The 16,237-nt window shown below is 54.4% G+C and overlaps 7 protein-coding genes across 7 annotated transcripts; 4 read left to right on the top strand and 3 right to left on the bottom strand.

The window, feature by feature from the left end:
- Positions 1-491: 491 nt before the first annotated feature.
- Positions 492-1,346, bottom strand: BJX68DRAFT_270428 (DUF3632 domain-containing protein; the record flags this gene model as incomplete). The annotated part of the gene is made up of 1 exon (XM_071046654.1): positions 492-1,346. One exon carries the CDS (start codon positions 1,344-1,346, stop codon positions 492-494), a length of 855 nt encoding a protein of 284 aa, XP_070895247.1.
- Positions 1,347-3,400: 2,054 nt separating this feature from the next.
- BJX68DRAFT_257611 (pyridoxal phosphate-dependent transferase) lies at positions 3,401-5,222 on the bottom strand (the record flags this gene model as incomplete). The annotated part of the gene is made up of 3 exons (XM_071043378.1): positions 3,401-3,456; positions 4,057-5,079; positions 5,117-5,222. The coding sequence occupies 3 exons, from the start codon at positions 5,220-5,222 to the stop codon at positions 3,401-3,403; spliced, it is 1,185 nt and encodes a 394-aa protein (XP_070895246.1).
- Positions 5,223-5,521: 299 nt separating this feature from the next.
- BJX68DRAFT_158253 (uncharacterized protein) lies at positions 5,522-6,046 on the bottom strand. Its single transcript, XM_071036804.1, has one exon. The coding sequence runs from the start codon at positions 5,925-5,927 to the stop codon at positions 5,631-5,633; it is 297 nt and encodes a 98-aa protein (XP_070895245.1). The 5' UTR covers positions 5,928-6,046; the 3' UTR covers positions 5,522-5,630.
- BJX68DRAFT_244353 (major facilitator superfamily domain-containing protein) lies at positions 5,522-8,201 on the top strand. Its single transcript, XM_071041293.1, has 5 exons — positions 5,522-6,295; positions 6,346-6,367; positions 6,419-6,492; positions 6,548-6,877; positions 6,921-8,201. The coding sequence occupies exons 1-5, from the start codon at positions 6,066-6,068 to the stop codon at positions 7,834-7,836; spliced, it is 1,572 nt and encodes a 523-aa protein (XP_070895244.1). The 5' UTR covers positions 5,522-6,065; the 3' UTR covers positions 7,837-8,201.
- A 1-nt stretch (position 8,202) lies between these two features.
- BJX68DRAFT_244351 (chromate transporter-domain-containing protein) lies at positions 8,203-10,561 on the top strand. Its single transcript, XM_071041292.1, has 4 exons — positions 8,203-8,583; positions 8,646-8,767; positions 8,840-9,447; positions 9,511-10,561. Exons 1-4 carry the CDS (start codon positions 8,332-8,334, stop codon positions 10,170-10,172), a joined length of 1,644 nt encoding a protein of 547 aa, XP_070895243.1. The 5' UTR covers positions 8,203-8,331; the 3' UTR covers positions 10,173-10,561.
- Positions 10,562-12,305: 1,744 nt separating this feature from the next.
- BJX68DRAFT_244349 (Alpha/Beta hydrolase protein) lies at positions 12,306-14,619 on the top strand. The gene is made up of 2 exons (XM_071041291.1): positions 12,306-12,914; positions 12,964-14,619. The coding sequence occupies exons 1-2, from the start codon at positions 12,323-12,325 to the stop codon at positions 13,992-13,994; spliced, it is 1,623 nt and encodes a 540-aa protein (XP_070895242.1). The 5' UTR covers positions 12,306-12,322; the 3' UTR covers positions 13,995-14,619.
- Positions 14,620-15,195: 576 nt separating this feature from the next.
- Positions 15,196-16,223, top strand: BJX68DRAFT_270423 (uncharacterized protein; the record flags this gene model as incomplete). The annotated part of the gene is made up of 6 exons (XM_071046653.1): positions 15,196-15,222; positions 15,298-15,463; positions 15,529-15,581; positions 15,695-15,914; positions 15,972-16,022; positions 16,081-16,223. 6 exons carry the CDS (start codon positions 15,196-15,198, stop codon positions 16,221-16,223), a joined length of 660 nt encoding a protein of 219 aa, XP_070895241.1.
- Between the last annotated feature and the right edge of the window lie 14 nt (positions 16,224-16,237).

Here is a 16,237-nt window from a genome sequence, read left to right as displayed (position 1 = left end):
CGCGAGCGATAATAGCTCTTCTTCCTTTTATGGCAGCGTCTTTAAGTTTACCCAAGAGCTTAAGATTGCATACTAGCAGCTTTGTCTCGTCTTTGCCTTTTGTCCCTTCAATATAGAAGATAAAGAATCCTGGATCCACAGCTATGGTGGTCAAAGCCAGGCGTTCAAAGGAACTCGGAAGCGCGCCTGTTCTTAGACCTTTGACAAACAAAGTAAACAAGTGTGTGAGAGACTTGAAAGACACAGACAGGGTAATGGGATACTCTTTCGCAGAATCGTATACTTGCTGAAGCATGTACACACCTCGCTTTTCTATTTTGATGGCGCTTTCCTAGCCAATTAAAGCAGCTCTGGATCCAATTGATGTCACAGCTAGCACCAGGACAACGCATGTTATACCCTCTTCTATCTCGAGACCTTGTATCCTCACCAATTATTATTCAGTGGACCATTGAATGAGCCGACGTAATATACACTCCTCTCCACCATGCTCACTCCACATCCCCAGCCTCAATCTCCTTCATCATCACCTCCGCATCGCCCGCAACCTTCCTTGCAGACTCTGAAACCCCCTCCCCCCTCGCCATTTCCCCAAACCTCTCCCTCCAAAGCCCCCACCGCCCCTTGCAAAACCCATGCTTCCCGTCCCACAGCGGCCCGCCTTTCCCGGGCGCGCGATTCCCCCCAGACGGAAACTCCTCCTCCCATTCATACATCTCCACACCCAGAACCTCAATCCACGCCGCCGCTGCGGGGACCCACGCATCGACGGGGTCATGCTCGCTCATCTGGTCGATTGGTGTCTCGAGTACCTGTCGTAGCGTTATGAGCGCGAACCACGAGTACGATGCGAACACGGGTTCCTCGGTTGCCATCAGCAGAGCTGCGAAGCGGTTTATGTTTATCCACCGGGATGTTGCGCTTGCGCGTTTCTCGGGGCTACTGCTGGGGTTCACGCTGAAGTTCCACTCGTCGCGGAACGTCCAGCCGAGTGTTGGGAGGTCGCGCCAGACGACCATGTCGTGGAGGGTTAGTGAAGATCCCGGTTCCGACTCGGGTTCGTTCTCGGATTGACCCGTGCCTGTAGATGGTGGACTTGTTTCATCAGGAAGCTCGGAGATGTCGACGAGGACGTCGACGAGTTTATCGTGGTGAGTTGGGGAGTCGGCGGCGAGAGAGATGATTAGGTTCCACAGGCGGCCGAGGGCGCCTTCGAGGGTTGTGTCGTCGGAGAGGGTGGCTGAGGCGAGTTGTGCAGCGGCTTCTGGGGCGGAGATTTTGTTGGCGATGAGGGATTGCAGGATTTCGCGCCGGGAGGCGTAGATTTCGTCTGTTATGTCGACCATCTTGGTGGTGGTCGGGGGGTAATTCGATTGTGGTAGCGAGCTGACCCTATGGACGAGGGAGTGGCAAGAATGCTGAGTGAGTCGAATGGTATACGCCAATGGATAGTATCGATATAGTCGGGAGAATAAAAGTGTCGTGGATGATTGAAGATAAGAGAGAGAGGGGTCAAGGGGCAGAATCTCAGCTCGAGTGCGGGGCACTGCTGATCCCTGCCTGGATCTCAGCACCACGTTACATCCATCGCCACGGCGATAAGCAGGGACATCGACGTCATTGTGTACAGTGGCCAAGTTATTTTGTCCCTTTGGAGGCGCATGCCGAGTCTCCGAGCCCTGATTTGGCCCCTGGCGAGGCTGATCATCTCTGTCCAATCACCGGTCAGGATCCAGTCACGCCTCCTTGAGGGGGTCACGGCATGTACTTCAACGCGATATCATATTACAACAAGCGTGGTTGGCAATACCATGGTACAGTTCCATCTCCAGACCAGCCAGCCCCTTATAAAATCAAAGGTCCGTACTTTGTTCCGTCGAAATATGCGCGTAAATACTCAGGAGTTGGGAGTGTAGAATATAGTGGACAATCACCCAACACACTCTTGATCTCTATCCATCCAGGGGGCTATTTCCGCTTGAGGCAGGACATTGCGGTAAGCACATTGGTATTTGATGCTCCTCAATATACAACGAAGAAAATTATTTCTTACTCTCAGAGCCGCCCTCCACCTTCTTATATATCGCCCTGCCGAGCACATACTCGCCCTGTTTATCGACGGCGACAAACCGCCGAGCATGGCACAAACGCCCATCAATCTCCTCAAAGCCCCAAACCTAGTTGCCGGTCAGTTTCTCAATCGTTGAGCCTCGGAAAAAGAAATCACTGTAACACACCTGCTCAACTGTCCACTTCTCTGGCACGCTTCGAATAAACGCATGTACCCAACTCGCCTCTTCAGGAGCACCATCGCCAACAGACCACTTGGACGCCGTCCCATCCTCCAGAGTCTCTCCGCGCAAGAACCTCCTCGCTTTTTCATCGGCAACTTCCCTCTTCATCTGGATATCGGGATACACATCGCCGTTGTCATCCACTGTTCCCGACACAAGTCCAGTGATATGCTTCGACGCCCCAAAGACGTAATCGCTATGGTCCTGTTCACTCCAGTCGAGGACATAGAATTCCTCTGTCCCGGCCAAGCCGCCGGTCGCTGTTACCTGAATCTCGATACCAGTTACTGGCGCGGTTGGTTCGCTTTCGGTGGCGGTACCGTCCGTGGTGTTCGGACACGTCTTCGGGTACAAGGTCACGTCAAGAGTGACGGTCACCATGTTCACGGCCTTTCGGAGGGCCCAGGACACGCCTTGCTATTCCGCCGAAGAATGTCAGTTGATTCAAGTACTCTTGGACCGAATACGTTGACTACACGAATCGCCATACGAGCTTGAGGATACCATCTGTGCCGGTTGAGCGGGCTTTGTCCTAGACCGTGTTCAGCTGGTAGTTCCAAATTGAGGCATGGAGTACATTGATCGGAGATGCATACTATAACCCAACGACCCCGAAACTGCTCCATAGCGATAATGGGATTCAGGATCGATGATCGGGCGGCGGACCAGGGGTGGTGAGCTCAACTTTTGTGCTCTCAAAATCGAGGGAAACAAACCGCGGAAGCGGGCATGGCTTCATAAATAGGACAAGCAGACCGACTCAGGTCGTACAACGTGCCGGAGAAAAGGGGTTTGTTTGCGTTGCACAAACTATTCAAGGATGCCTGAGCTCATGCATGATGAATTGTACGGTAGGTCCTGTACTACCTAGGCCTTGAGGGACTTCGGCCATGATCGGCGATTGGACAATGGATAGTGCGCTTATTATTGCGAGTACAGTGGACAATTATTGACGATCAATCCTGGTATCGGGCACTTTGTATCAGCTGTGCACAGTTCAAGTTGCTCCATCGTGTCATTGTACTATGTCTGATCCGGTGGCGAACCCATATTTCGAAGTTGGAGGGCGCTATAGGCGTTTTAGATGGGATCTATCGCATGTCCAGTTACACAACACGAGAGGAGGCACTATTGGAAGTATCCGAGACACGGGGATGGTGCACTGTTTCACTCGTGGCCGGAACGATAATTTGTTTGTGTTTGACCATTTTCAAGGTCAGATCGGCATGCGTTTGCCGAGGAGATGGCGAGGTGTAATTGGCTACATGCATTTTATCTGCTGCCTTGCCTCCAGCTTCAACTCTATCGTGGACTCGGATCCTGCTATTAAATGTTGAACTTGGCGCCTCGAAGCCGTATTTAAATAAAGATCTTGGGATCATGCAAAAGACGGCCTGAATACTGAGGTCGGCAGCATCTCATCTTGAGCTTGGTGGACGGCAATGTCGAATTCCTTGTACTCGGCACAGGCCAGAGAGACGCCAATATCCTGCGCAGAGGGGGGCTGTTGTTCGTCCTGGATTTCCCTTCAGGGGTATGGGGTGATGATGGATGCGTTGCGTATTTGTCCCAAAGGTTGTCCTTTTCCAACTGCCGAGCACCTGCGACGCACCTTCCTTCCTTAGTCGGGCATCTTCTTGCCACTCCCAAGCGACTTTAATAGGGAAGGAGCCAACAAGTATCGTACCTTCCGCGTCTTACTTTAGGGGGATCCGCCATTGTTGATACCGCTTCATATTTCTTCCTCCTACATATCACAAACGAGGACGCACCCTCCGTGCCTCATTAAATACATTTTCCAGTCGGGCAACAGCGTCCATCGAGATTTGATGATGCAGCACGATTCGCTTCCCATCCAACTTGACTCCGTGCTTCCGCCCGAGCTCATTCCACTCCTCAGTCTTGATGCCTGCCTTTCCCAGGTCAACCCAAACTTGGTTCGTCTCGACCTCGCGCAACAACTCGCCTCCCAACCCCATCCACATCTCCCCGACACGCTTCGCCAAATCGTGGACAGCTTTCAACTTGCTGCGGCTCCCCCAGGGACCGATTCCGAACTGCTCCACAACCGCAAACTGTGCTGCTGCCGCCAGGGGACCGGACTGTCGCATCCCTCCACCGAGACTCTTGCGAATGCGACGAAGCTGTGCGATATCCTTCGCTGAACCGAGAACCATCGCGCCCATAGGCGCTCCGAGGTTCTTACTGAAATCCAAACTGACCAGGTCGCAGAGGGTACAGTAGTCCCAGAGGCTCCCGGCTCCGGTTGCAACCGCTTCGAATAATCTTGCGCCGTCCATGTGCACCTTGATTTCGTTGCTATGCGCCCACTCACTGACTCGTCGAAGCTCTGAGACTGGTACAACACTACCACCAGCAGTGTTCTCGATGCTAATCACTTTAGTTGGGGCCTTGTGGACGTCATCCGTTACGATGGCTCGACTGATGATGTCTTCGAGCACCATGTAACGGCCGTTCGATGGTCGGACAGTTCGCACCGAAGCGCCACTCATGCCAATACCTCCGCCCTCGAAGTGGATTACATGCGCCCGCACATCGACGAGGATCCCGCATGGAGGCTGTGGTAAAAGGGTCCTGATGGCTAGCTGATTTGCCATGGTCCCCGACATAACAAATGCGCCGGCTTCGTGTCCGCACTGCGATGCCATGAGCGACTCAAAGCCCGTTGTTGTCTCGTCCTCTTGGAAGACATCGTCTCCAAGACTGGTCGTGGCCATGGCAGCCAGCATTCCAAGCGTCGGCGTTGTTATCACATCACCTGGGCCTGTCAGTTGTGTAGGGCAGCGACATGGATCGCTTACTTCGGAAATCCGACTCCGACCGGTTTGTCTTGCCCCACGCGATGTGGTCCATATCGACCGCTAATGTACCTGGGAAGGAACTGGCTGAGGTCACGTCCCCGTTCATGGTGCAGATTTCTGCTTATTATGACACTCCACCGTCACATCGACTTCCCTGCTTTATAGAGAAACGATATATAGCGAGCTAAAGGCTGTACCTAATCCAGGGGACCCGTGCGGCAGGTTGTGCCAATCAGTGACTGGGCTTCAAGACTTTTCTTCACGGGCTCAGCCGATTGCAGGCCAGGGACAGACTTATAATTTTGGTCTACCAATGAGATTTGGCCCTTGCCAGGAAACAAGACTCAGCTCAGATTTTAGCGCCGCCGTCGAACCATCGAGAACTTGCACAATCCTTGCTTGACCCCCTGTAAGAGCGCAACACATTGCCTAACAAAGCCACCCCATCACATTCACCATAGCCCAAGCGACATCCCCTGTTTCCCCTGGATAAAATCAGACTCCGTGCACATTGTCAAACTTGGCAGCTGGCGCATTTGGCACTTGTCAGCACAAATATGGGGCCGAAACCGCAGCCTGCAGGGATAGTCAGGGATAAGCTGCAGGTGAGGCTGTACGTCTGCAAAACCAACCCAGACATCTTGAAAGGCCGCTGAATGAGTGGTAGACCGATGGGACCTGCAAGCCTGATCCCTTTGCCATCCCTCGGTCCAGGCCGCTCGGCAAGAGCTGGACATGGTTCTGGCCCCATTCCGGAAGGGCTCATTTCCCGGCAGCCGTACCTTATTCGCGCCATGGCTACTGCGACCATCTTGCTTACGGCAATACCTCCGCGCCTTGGCTGTGCAACCTTGATGTGCAGCCTCAGCTGAACAAGCCAGCTTTACCTGTGGTTTATAGTCCGGTTAGGACGGCCAGGATGCGGTGATACCGATAATAATCTCCCGCCATGTATCCGAAAATCCTGAAATCGGAAAAGCCAGTGGCCAGCTCATCCACGCTTGCGGTGTCGACAGAAAACACTGTGACAGAGGCACAGCTAACGCGACATGGCCTGGAACTTGAGTCCTCGACTGGCTATATCCGCTGGCGAAAGGACAGCAAAGACCACCCGCGCAACTGGCCAGTGCTGCGAAAGACATTTGACACCTCTCTCGTCATGTTTCTCGAGTTTTACACGTGAGTTTGCCGCAGCATTCTTGGACGCCTAACTACTGACTTTTGTCTAGGACAGTTATTAGCACAACGGGAGTGAGTGCACGGCACACCGCCAGTTTGTCGGTTCTGACCGCTGAGAATTAGGCCTCTGCAGCTGAGCTTGCAAAAGCAGATTACAACACAAGCAAAATTACCTTGCTTGTCGCTTTCAGCCTCATGTAAGCCCCAGGTCAGCTGTCGGTAATGTAGCAGCCCGGCTTACGCTCGCCGCAGGTACCAACTGGGCCAAGCAATCGGGGGCCTTATTATTCCGCCCTCATCCGACTTGTTCGGCAGGAGAACGCCGTATCTTGTCTCGTGCCCAGTCTTTAGCGTCTCCTGCCTGATTGTTGGCGTGGTTCCGCATATAAGCGCAGTCTTCATCGGCAGATTCTTCTCAGGCCTCGCCTCAGCTGTGCCTTCTGTCGTGGTCAGTGGTACAGTGGAAGATCAGTTCAACACCGAGCGCCGGGTCTGGGTTGTGTTGTTATGGAACGCCGCGGCAACTGCAGGCCTGGCATTTGGCCCGGTCTATGCATCGTGCATTACGTCGGTGGCTAGCTGGTACGTGTACTCCCAGGTGTTGCATTCTGACTGACCGCTGTAGGCGTTGGATCTTCTACAGTGCGGCTATCGGTACAGCAGCGTGTAACGTGCTGCTTTTTGGCATCAGAGAAAGCCGACCGAGCAAGCTGCTCGCGAAGAAGATTGCATCCCTCCGGGAAGAATGTCCTGGCGTTGAACTAAAATACCACACCACAGATCCGTTTCCGACATTCCGCGTCTTTGTCAAGGTCGTCTTCATTCGCTCAACCGTCATGATGGTCACCGAGCCGATCCTGATCATTGTCTCGAGCATCAGCGCCATATCCTGGGGGCTCATCTACCTGTTTACCGAATCGTTGATCGGAGCCTATACAGCACTTGATCTGACCGAAAGAGAGGCCTCATGGCCATTCCTCGCGCTGATCGTCGGCGTCATCCTCGATGCCGTCCCACACATCTGGGAAGTCCGAACGCTGAAGCAAAAACGCCGTCAGAAAATTCCCATCCACCCCGAAGACAAAATCGGCGGATTCACCTACGGAACAATCGCCCTCGCCGCCGGACTCTGGTGGTTCTACAGCACGACACCGCCAGCTATGTCTGACGCAAACCCCCTCCTGCCAACAGCTGCTCTCGTCCCGATCGGATTCGGTGTGAATGAAATCGCATACACGCTGAGCGGGTATCTCACTGATACATACACGGTGTATGCGGCATCGGCATTCGCGGGTCTCGCGTTCGTTCGGGCTATTGTCGCGGGGATCGCGCCGCTTGTGGGGCACGTAGTGTTTGATGGGGAGCAAGGGGTTGTTCCTGGGTATGTCGTCGCTGCCCTGGGGACGGCATTTTGTGCTGTGCCGTTTGTATTCTTCAAGGTCGGACGGTTGTTTCGGCAGAAAAGTGAGTTTGCGCGGTATAGTTTTGAGATGGATCGGTTGACGACGGTCGAGGCCGTGAATGATTTGGGCGAGGTGTAGGGCAGATATATATATGAGGCTGCTCGCGAGCGACTCCGTTCTCGCGGCCAGGTTTCCCAACCTGGAGATTTGCAGCTACATAGTGAGATATAGCCACCCTCTAGAGGTTGTATTCCCTCTCTGGCCATTTCGCAATTTTCCAAGTCTCGATTGTGAGATCATCGCAGGTGTGATGAAACACGGACAGGGGATTGCGTGCTCCGGGCTAACCTGCAAAAGACCCCGATATCGTGCAGCCAACCAGCAGTGGCCGATGACATGAAATCCTCCGCTAAAAAGACCCGCTCTCCCCCGCCAAGACAGTCTTGGCAATCATGTGAACAACCCGCGCCCGCTCACTGGGCTTCAGCACGCGTCAATTCAACCTTAATTTGATCGAATCTTATAAAATGTCGAAACTCCCCCTTTGCGCCTCTCAATGATTCATCCTGCTGCTGCTGTAGCACCGTAGATCAGCCCGGAATCGATAACCCCTACCATTGAGTGGGAGTAAACATGCTCCTCCCAACCCGCACGCACTTCCTCTCCTCTCTCCGTGCGCTGCAGCGCAAACTCCACAGCCACGCCGAAGCAAGCCTCAACTCGCGCAGCGATCATGACGGACCACCCACTCTATCCAGCCGCCTCCTCGACGTCTTCCTACGAACATGGGATCTAGGCTTCACGGCCTTTGGCGGCCCGCCCGTGCATTTCCAGATCCTGCATAAGCGCTTCGTTGAGAAGGAGAAGTGGGTTGATGAGCAGACGGTACGCCTACCCTAATACCAGCGTTGTTTGAGTAAGGGGTTGTTACTGATGGTGAAACGCAGTATCAAGAACTCTTCGCCATCTGCCAGGGCCTCCCTGGTCCCGCGAGCACAAAGATGCTCTTTTGTCTTGCGCTGCTTCATGCGGGGTTCATCCCCGCTATTCTTGTTTTTGCGTTGTGGTGGTACGCACACCCCTAGACTCCCAATTCCTCACCCATCCCCATTTCCCCCAAACCAATACTTACAAAACTCAGCCTCCCCGGCGCAATCGGCATGTACGCCCTAAGTCTCGGCGTCCAACGCATCGACGAAACCCTCCCAAAGCCCGTGTACGCTCTGCTCTCGGGGTTGAACGCCTCAACGGTGGGTATCATTGCGCTTGCGGCGGTGCAGCTTGCTGAAAAGGCGATCCGTGATCGGATTTCAAGGATTTTGGTCATTTTTGGCGCGTGTGCCGGACTCTGCTATAGTGCGCTTTGGTATTTCCCTGTTCTTATGATTGCCGCTGGAGTGGCTACGGCGGTGTGGGATGGGTGGGGGGTTGGGGTTGTTCGGAGGGTTAAGAAAGGGTGGAGGGAGAGGCGGATGAGGAGGAGGACTGCCGATGGGCAAGGGAGAGAAGGGGATGGGGCCGCAGCGGATATAGAGATGGTAGATGGGCCTGCGTCTGCGGGGGGTGTATCCCAGGTGCAGACTCCGACGCAGGGGAGTGACAGGTTGAGGATGCGCAAGCCGGATGTTGGGGCTTCGACGCTCCCGCAGACTTCGGCCGATGTGTCGAACGCTAGCGAGACTGAACAGCCCTCGCAGGATCATGTCATCCGCGTCCGCGTCGGCGCAGCCATCGTTGTCGTCTTCTTCGGTACCACTCCTCCCTTCTCTCACTCTCACTCGAAAGCGATTTGACTAACTTCTTGCCATCCAGCCTCCTTCATAGCAATAATGGTCACCCGCGCGCGCCTCCCATCCCCACCTCTAACCCTCTCCCTCTTCGCAAACATGTACCTAGCCGGCACAGTGATCTTCGGCGGCGGCCCCGTGGTCATCCCTCTCCTCCGCAGCTACGTCGTAGACCCCGGCTGGGTCTCCTCTCGCGACTTCCTCCTCGGCCTCGCCATCATCCAAGCCTTCCCCGGGCCCAACTTCAACTTCGCCGTCTTCCTCGGCGCCCTCGCCCTCCGCACCACATCCCACGCTACAATCGTCGGCGCGCTCCTTGGCGCCGTGGGCATCTTCACCCCGGGTCTATCCCTCGCTGTTGCAATGCAGAGTTTCTGGCGCGTGCTAAGGCGGAAGGCGTACGTTATCAACTTTTTACGTGGCGTGAATGCAGCCGCGGTGGGGTTGGTCTTCACGGCTGTTTACCGCCTGTGGGAGATTGGGTACTTGACTCCGAGGGAAAGTGCCGGCGTTAGTTTGGCGCGGGAGCCCTGGTGGGTTGTCGTTGCTGCTGTGACGTATGCAGAGGCCGCTTGGTTCAAAGTCCCCCCTGCCGTTGCGATTATGGTGGGTGCTGTGCTGGGGCTCTGTTGGTTTGGGGTTGTGAAGCCGGGTGGTGGTGCTTGGGATGTTAGTGGTATGGCCTAGAGACAAATGCGTTGAGGGTTGGTCTTCGAGGGGGATCGGGCGAGGAGGGAGTGATGGTTAGGATGTCGATAAGCGCCAGGAAGGGTTCCCGTATGAGGTACGTCCCTTCCGGGGATTGATACAAGTGGTATCGTCTATCTCTGGTGTTATAGAAAAGTTTCAGTGGAAGAGATGTCACTACGGCTTCGGCCAACTTACGGTATATGAGGCCTCGAGTTGCCCAGTGACTCGTGCCCCGCGGGTTCAGGGTGAGACCAGGGTTACTGTGTGTCCAGGAGTTTAAACTACATATGGGCCTGGCTTCCGCGCTTCTCACGTCGCTAACTCACACGGTATGTCTTGTAATTATAACCTCTTCATAATTCGACGGGCATATCATTAATATCGTATATGATTTCGGGCAATGGCCTCATGTACACACTTGATTCAACAATTCCACGCCGGGACGAGCGAGAAAGAGGAGGACGGGCGTCTCTGTTCACCGGTAAGCATTCAGTGGTAGATATTTAGAACAGAGTGCTGTGTACCTAAGCTATCCGCGAAATGGGTGAGTAGACACAATGCAGACCCTTGGTATATCGCCATCGACGTGCAAAGATTCGTTATCCTCTTAAAGTATTCTAGCCTGTAATTTCCATTTTTACTATAGTGTATACATAAACCCCATTACGGCGGTAGGTCTGCGTTCAGTACCCTCCCTCCTTACAGGGTTGGTGGCCACCCCTGAGCGTAGATAATGTATTCTGCTGAGGGCAACAATGTGCTTCTGCCACGAACGACTCCGTAACACGAAATAGTTGGAACCCTGATTAAGGATTTCATCCGACAGCCATCAACACGTAGAGGAAGAAATTTCACCCCACAGTTCTCCTAGTTCGACTCAGCGTTAGAGCTAGTACTAGTAGCAAGCCATGACTCGCAGGATCATTGGCATTAGCCAACAGCCAAACTACAGGCCGGTGGGGCTTCATGGTTGGTCGCTGCCAAGGTCATCGGTTCGTGTTCACTGTACTAGTGCTAGAAGGCCATCGCCGACGCCGATGATACTCGCCACTTCCAAGTTCTAGATGCCCATGCAGACTCCTGTGGATAGAGTTAGGTAAGACTGAATGAGAATCAACATCGCAGCGCCCCACTCCACGTGGCATTCTGGACGATCGGGTGGATCAGCAGGGTATGGATGCCGGCATTATTGTGGTGCTATACGATGCTACATTATCGCTGGTACCGAACTGGATGGCACGTTCAGGTAGTCCTCGTATGAGCATCAGAATATGCCTTGCCTAGGATAGACGGCGGTAGATGAGCTCTTCATTGAGAAAAAGATCCAGCATGGCGCAGACCAGCTCGCTAGGGGTGTCGGCGACGAAACAACAATCTTGGTTTTTTGGACTGTTCCTCTGCTAGCCAGCTCACCGGCGCTCGTAAACAGTCAGTCACTCTGCCCCTCGGAGGGTGTGGATAGCCTGTCAGCCGGTGAGCATATGGGACTATGGTTTTTGATCGTGGAGGGGCGATGGAAAAAGAAACCACGTGGGATCTAATCGTAGATCGGGTTGTTATGCCCGGAACTATTGGGTTCCAGATCTGTTTAGATCCACATTGACCAAGTTGGCGAGCTTTAGATCCAAAGTTTGCACAGCTTTGTAGCTGGAAACATTGTGGGCTTGCTGTGAGCTCTGGTACCGTCCGTCGCTCATGAGAAGGGTATTGGTCCGTTGTCCTTGGCAGATTAGAGCACTCTAGAGTCATAACTCTGCAGTATGGAGCGAACGCGAGTCAATCCAAATCGAGATATGACACCCGAGCTTCTACTCAAGTACCACGCAGGGATTGTGCGATGGCTGACTGGAATCTCGACAACTCAGACAGTCGATGGCCAGGCTCGATGCACCACGTGGTACCTGGCAGTCAGTTCCACCGATGCCCTCTTGATTGGATGACGGGGCAGTTACAGCAAAGTTCCAGTAAGCCCCGTGAGTGGATACTTTGTTTGATTGGACAAATCCGAATCTGGACCCAGCTGGACGGACTGGTTCCGAGGTTGTGCCGGACTGGCTGCCCGCGCGGTTCACCTCCTTAAATACTTTCTCGGCTTCCCGGCCCTTTGATGTCACGATCATCATCCTTTCTTCCCAAAATCGCAAATCATGGGCTTCATCCGCGGCGTCTCAGCCGTCACGGCCACGGCCGTGGCCCTTGTCGGTGCGCGGGCTGGTGTCTGCCTGCCCAAGTCCACGACCCCGAGCGTCACGATCGGGCAGGGCGTTGTGAACGGGTTCGCTGAGAACAACGCAAACGTCTACCTCGGCATCCCCTTTGCGGAGACCACCGCCGGCGAGAACCGCTGGAAGGCACCCAAGTCTCTGGCCTCGTTCCCCGGGGGTAGCTTCGATGCGACCGCCTACGGCCCCTCGTGCGCGCAGGCCATGTCTGGCAACGCGATCACCGCGCAGAGCGAGGACTGCCTGAACCTGAACGTCTGGACCCCGGCCAACGGCAAGGGCAAGGATTTGCCCGTTTTCGTCTACATCTACGGCGGTGCCATGGTGACTGGTGGAAGCAGCAATGCGCAATGGCAGGGATACAACTTTGCGCGCAAGGACGTCATCTATGTCAACTTCAACTACCGTGAAAGCCTGTATGCCTCGCCCAATGCACCTGAGCTCGAGGGGCAGTCGCAGAACTTTGGGATCATGGATGTTGAGCTGGCGCTGCAGTGGGTTTATGATAACATTGAGGGTATGTCTCTCCACACCTACCTCACCGGTGCTATACTAATGAATCGCAGCATTCGGCGGAGACAAGTCGCGCATTGTCCTTGGTGGCCACTCGTCTGGCGGCGTCCACGTCGACCACTACCTCTGGACACACCCCGAGACCTTCCTCGCCGGCGCCATCGAAATGTCCGCAAACGCCCAGTCCGGCCCCGCAGTCACCCCCTCGGGCGTCGGCCTGAAGCAAGTCGTCCAGGACATGCTCGACGCGGGCGTCTCCCTCTCCTGCACCGCAGAGGACTACACCCTCGACTGCCTGCGCGCCGCCGACACCTACGCCTTCCAAACAACCTACTTCAACTCCACCTCCAACACCTGGTTCTCCCCCGTCGTCGACGAAATCACCCGGTTCTCCAACTACGCCGACCGCTTCGCCGCGGGCCAGTACCCGACCTCCCTCCCGCTCATCGTCGGAAACTCCGACCAGGAGGGCGCCATCTTCGGATACGTCTACGGCAGCGAGAACACCGATTTCGCATCCTGGATCGGCACCTTTGACGCGGACATTGCCTTCGTTCCCGAGGACCAGCTTCTGAGCGCATACGACGCGGCCGACTACGCCTCCGTCTCCGCCATGAGCGGCGCATCCTACGGCGACGCGCGCTTCCTCTGCGCAACGGACTACCTCCTCGACATCCGCGCCGCGCAACAACCAACCTGGATCTACCGCTGGTTCGGAAACTACTCGAACACCCTGCCGATTCCGAACCTGGGCCCCTCGCACGGAAGCGAGGTCCCCTTCCTCCACGGCGGGAATGAATGTTTCGCCGAGCTGAGCGGTGTCACCGAGGAGCAGCAGCAGCTCGCGGATTACGTGAATGACTGGTTTGTCGAATGGATTAAGAATCCTGCCGCTGGACCGGGATGGGAGAAGGCGAGCCCGGTCAACGGGCCCCTTGCAAGGGTTGGTGTGCCGGGGAGTGAGGAGGAGATTGTTATGAGTACCACGGGCGAGTATAACGCGCGCTGCCAGAGTGTGTTCAAGCCCAATTATCCCAACTATCCCGTTGTCTTGGATCCGGTGGCGCTGGCTGCTAGTTCTTAGAGGGGTGCAGGTCTTGTGTGAGGGGGGTTACTCTCCCTATGTGTACTATAATTCCATATAGATTTTACTTGATAATGCTCTCGACCCACCGCACAAGGGGATAGAGTGCGAACCGTGTTCATTTCCTCTTCAGTTGGACTCTTTGAGCGCGAGCGACTAACTCACTAGTTGTCTGGGAACGGCAGGCAATACGAGAAGGTAACCTGCCAAGGATACTGATTCTCGTGTCCTGGTGAGAAATTCGCTAGCTCCAAGCCACGAAGTCCAGAGGTCGCAAATGTGATAGAGTCTGGATCATGCAGTGATAATAATGCCAATGGGCTTGGGGTCTTGGATTCGTGGGTCAGAGACCAGTGATTATCAAATGTTTAGTCTCAGACAGCTGCCAGTGTTGATATACCTCGCCCATAGACATAATGCGAATAATGCAGTATAAAAATGCATCACCAAATAATCCTCATAAGATCAACAGATCGTCCCTGAGAAGTCCGGAGAAATCATTAACGACCGGCCGTAACCCAAAAGCTTGGAAGCACGAGCGACGGCAGAAACTTCTTCATCGGGCAGGCAGCTCGAGTGCAAGTGGAGATTCCCAAGCCCTAACCTGGACAGAGTACGCCAAGTGGGCGCCAGCCAAGCGAAATGGGAATCGAATTCTGCAGGACCCGCCCGAGGTTTTACCGGCTCAGCCAACGATCGTTTCGAGAAGGCCGAATTCTCCATCGGCAGTGCGTTCTTGATGATTTTGGGTTCGCCGAGCCGAAGAGGTGGGTGTATTTGTGGCTGTGGCACAGTGGTTGTGTTTGGTGTGCTTGAAGATGAAACGGCGAGCGTTTTTGAGGAACAGTGACTCGATGGGCATCTACGGGGATGGATTTCTAGATGCACAGATCTGCAATGAAGCCATAACAACTGTATAGATGTATTCAATTGTTCTCGACTGATAGGAGTTTGACAACGGTTGTGTGTATTGTAAGAAAGGGGAACCCAGGTGGTACGATCGGAGCCTGGTTCCTTGGGTTGAGTCTAATGGCCAAAGTCAATCCACGATCCAGCGCCACCGTTCATGACACACCCCTGCTCTCTTTGCAGCTTGGGTTAACTCCTTATAACCATGGGTGGCTGCTATTTACTCTCCAGATTTTCGTTGTCAGCAAGGAAGTAAGGGTGCTGCAAGGTTCCTTGCTGCGTCCACATCGCCATGGCTCGTCCAGATTTAGGCCAATTGGTACTGTTCTCCACGGCGTCATTTTTTCGCGCCTCAAGGATTATTCAAACTTCTAACTCGTCCTCGGTGCTGTAGGTCTCCTGGTACATCTGCACGATCGTCGCCTGCATCTTCCTCGTCGCCCGCCTGGCCGTTCGATGGCAGCTTCTCAAGCGCCTCTATCTCGATGACCTGCTGGTTACGCTGGCGGCCCTGTGCCTGGTGGGAGACCTGGCAATCCAGCATTACATGTTTGACCAGGGTACGGGTTCTCCAATTCCTTGCTTACCGTGTTGGCCATCTTGTCACTCTAACAACCAACACCAGGCATGTCCGAAATGGCCAATACAACCACAACCGAGAAGATCAACATGATGAAGGTTCGTTTCGTCACTACAACCCGCGCTTCCCGCCTGTATACAGCGATCGCCCTTTAGCGCTCGCCCGGCCATCCCATCCCGAAGCTAACCCCTCCCGCCTCCTGGTCGTATAGATGATTATCCCAGGCTCCACACTCTATGTCACCTCGCTGTGGCTCATCAAGGCCAGCATGGTCGTCTTCTACAAGCGTCTCGCCGATCGCACGAAATACCAAATGATCTATAACATCACCCTGGGCATTCTCGGCGCGACGTGGTTGGTCCTGTTCTTCGATATCGTCTTCAAGTGCTATCCGCCGAATCGGCAGTGGAGGGGGCTTACGGATCCGGAGCGTCAGTTTGGCTGTTTTATTGGGTCGGATGGGAGTTTCGCTGATGGGTGACGTATAGTGATGTGTCCCGAGAAACCTGCGACGATTAATTATTGGCTTACGATTCTCTGTATGTTCTACCAACCCTTCGGTATTTATCTGACCACAGCAACTGACCGGTAACGCAGTCAACATCTTCAGCGACGTCTTCATCATCTGCCTCCCCATCTCTCAAGTCGCGCGGCTGAGAATGCCCAGGAAGCAGAAGTGGGGAGTCATTTCCGTCTTCCTGCTCGGCGGGCTTGTCGTCATTACAAGCAGTACGTCCTGATGATCAGCATTCTC

The sequence above is a fragment of the Aspergillus pseudodeflectus genome (assembly GCF_044049435.1).
Source record: "Aspergillus pseudodeflectus strain CBS 756.74 chromosome Unknown BJX68scaffold_49, whole genome shotgun sequence".
In the NCBI taxonomy this organism is placed as follows: domain Eukaryota; kingdom Fungi; phylum Ascomycota; class Eurotiomycetes; order Eurotiales; family Aspergillaceae; genus Aspergillus; species Aspergillus pseudodeflectus.
The sequence above is the reverse complement of the archived record's forward strand: the minus strand, read 5'-3'. Positions and strand labels throughout refer to the sequence as shown.

What these genes read in the sequence shown, in the direction of transcription:
- BJX68DRAFT_244351 (XM_071041292.1), top strand. Translation starts at nt 8,332, where the DNA reads ATGCTCCTCCCAACCCGCACGCACTTCCTCTCCTCTCTCCGTGCGCTG. An exon ending in AGTGGGTTGATGAGCAGACG is followed by an intron (nt 8,584 to 8,645) that starts GTACGCCTACCC and finishes GGTGAAACGCAG; the next exon opens with TATCAAGAACTCTTCGCCAT. An exon ending in CTTGTTTTTGCGTTGTGGTG is followed by an intron (nt 8,768 to 8,839) that starts GTACGCACACCC and finishes TACAAAACTCAG; the next exon opens with CCTCCCCGGCGCAATCGGCA.
- BJX68DRAFT_158253 (XM_071036804.1), bottom strand. Translation starts at nt 5,927, where the DNA reads ATGGTCGCAGTAGCCATGGCGCGAATAAGGTACGGCTGCCGGGAAATG.
- BJX68DRAFT_244353 (XM_071041293.1), top strand. Translation starts at nt 6,066, where the DNA reads ATGTATCCGAAAATCCTGAAATCGGAAAAGCCAGTGGCCAGCTCATCC. An exon ending in CTTGTCGCTTTCAGCCTCAT is followed by an intron (nt 6,493 to 6,547) that starts GTAAGCCCCAGG and finishes CGCTCGCCGCAG; the next exon opens with GTACCAACTGGGCCAAGCAA. An exon ending in ATTACGTCGGTGGCTAGCTG is followed by an intron (nt 6,878 to 6,920) that starts GTACGTGTACTC and finishes TGACCGCTGTAG; the next exon opens with GCGTTGGATCTTCTACAGTG.
- BJX68DRAFT_244349 (XM_071041291.1), top strand. Translation starts at nt 12,323, where the DNA reads ATGGGCTTCATCCGCGGCGTCTCAGCCGTCACGGCCACGGCCGTGGCC. An exon ending in GGTTTATGATAACATTGAGG is followed by an intron (nt 12,915 to 12,963) that starts GTATGTCTCTCC and finishes AATGAATCGCAG; the next exon opens with CATTCGGCGGAGACAAGTCG.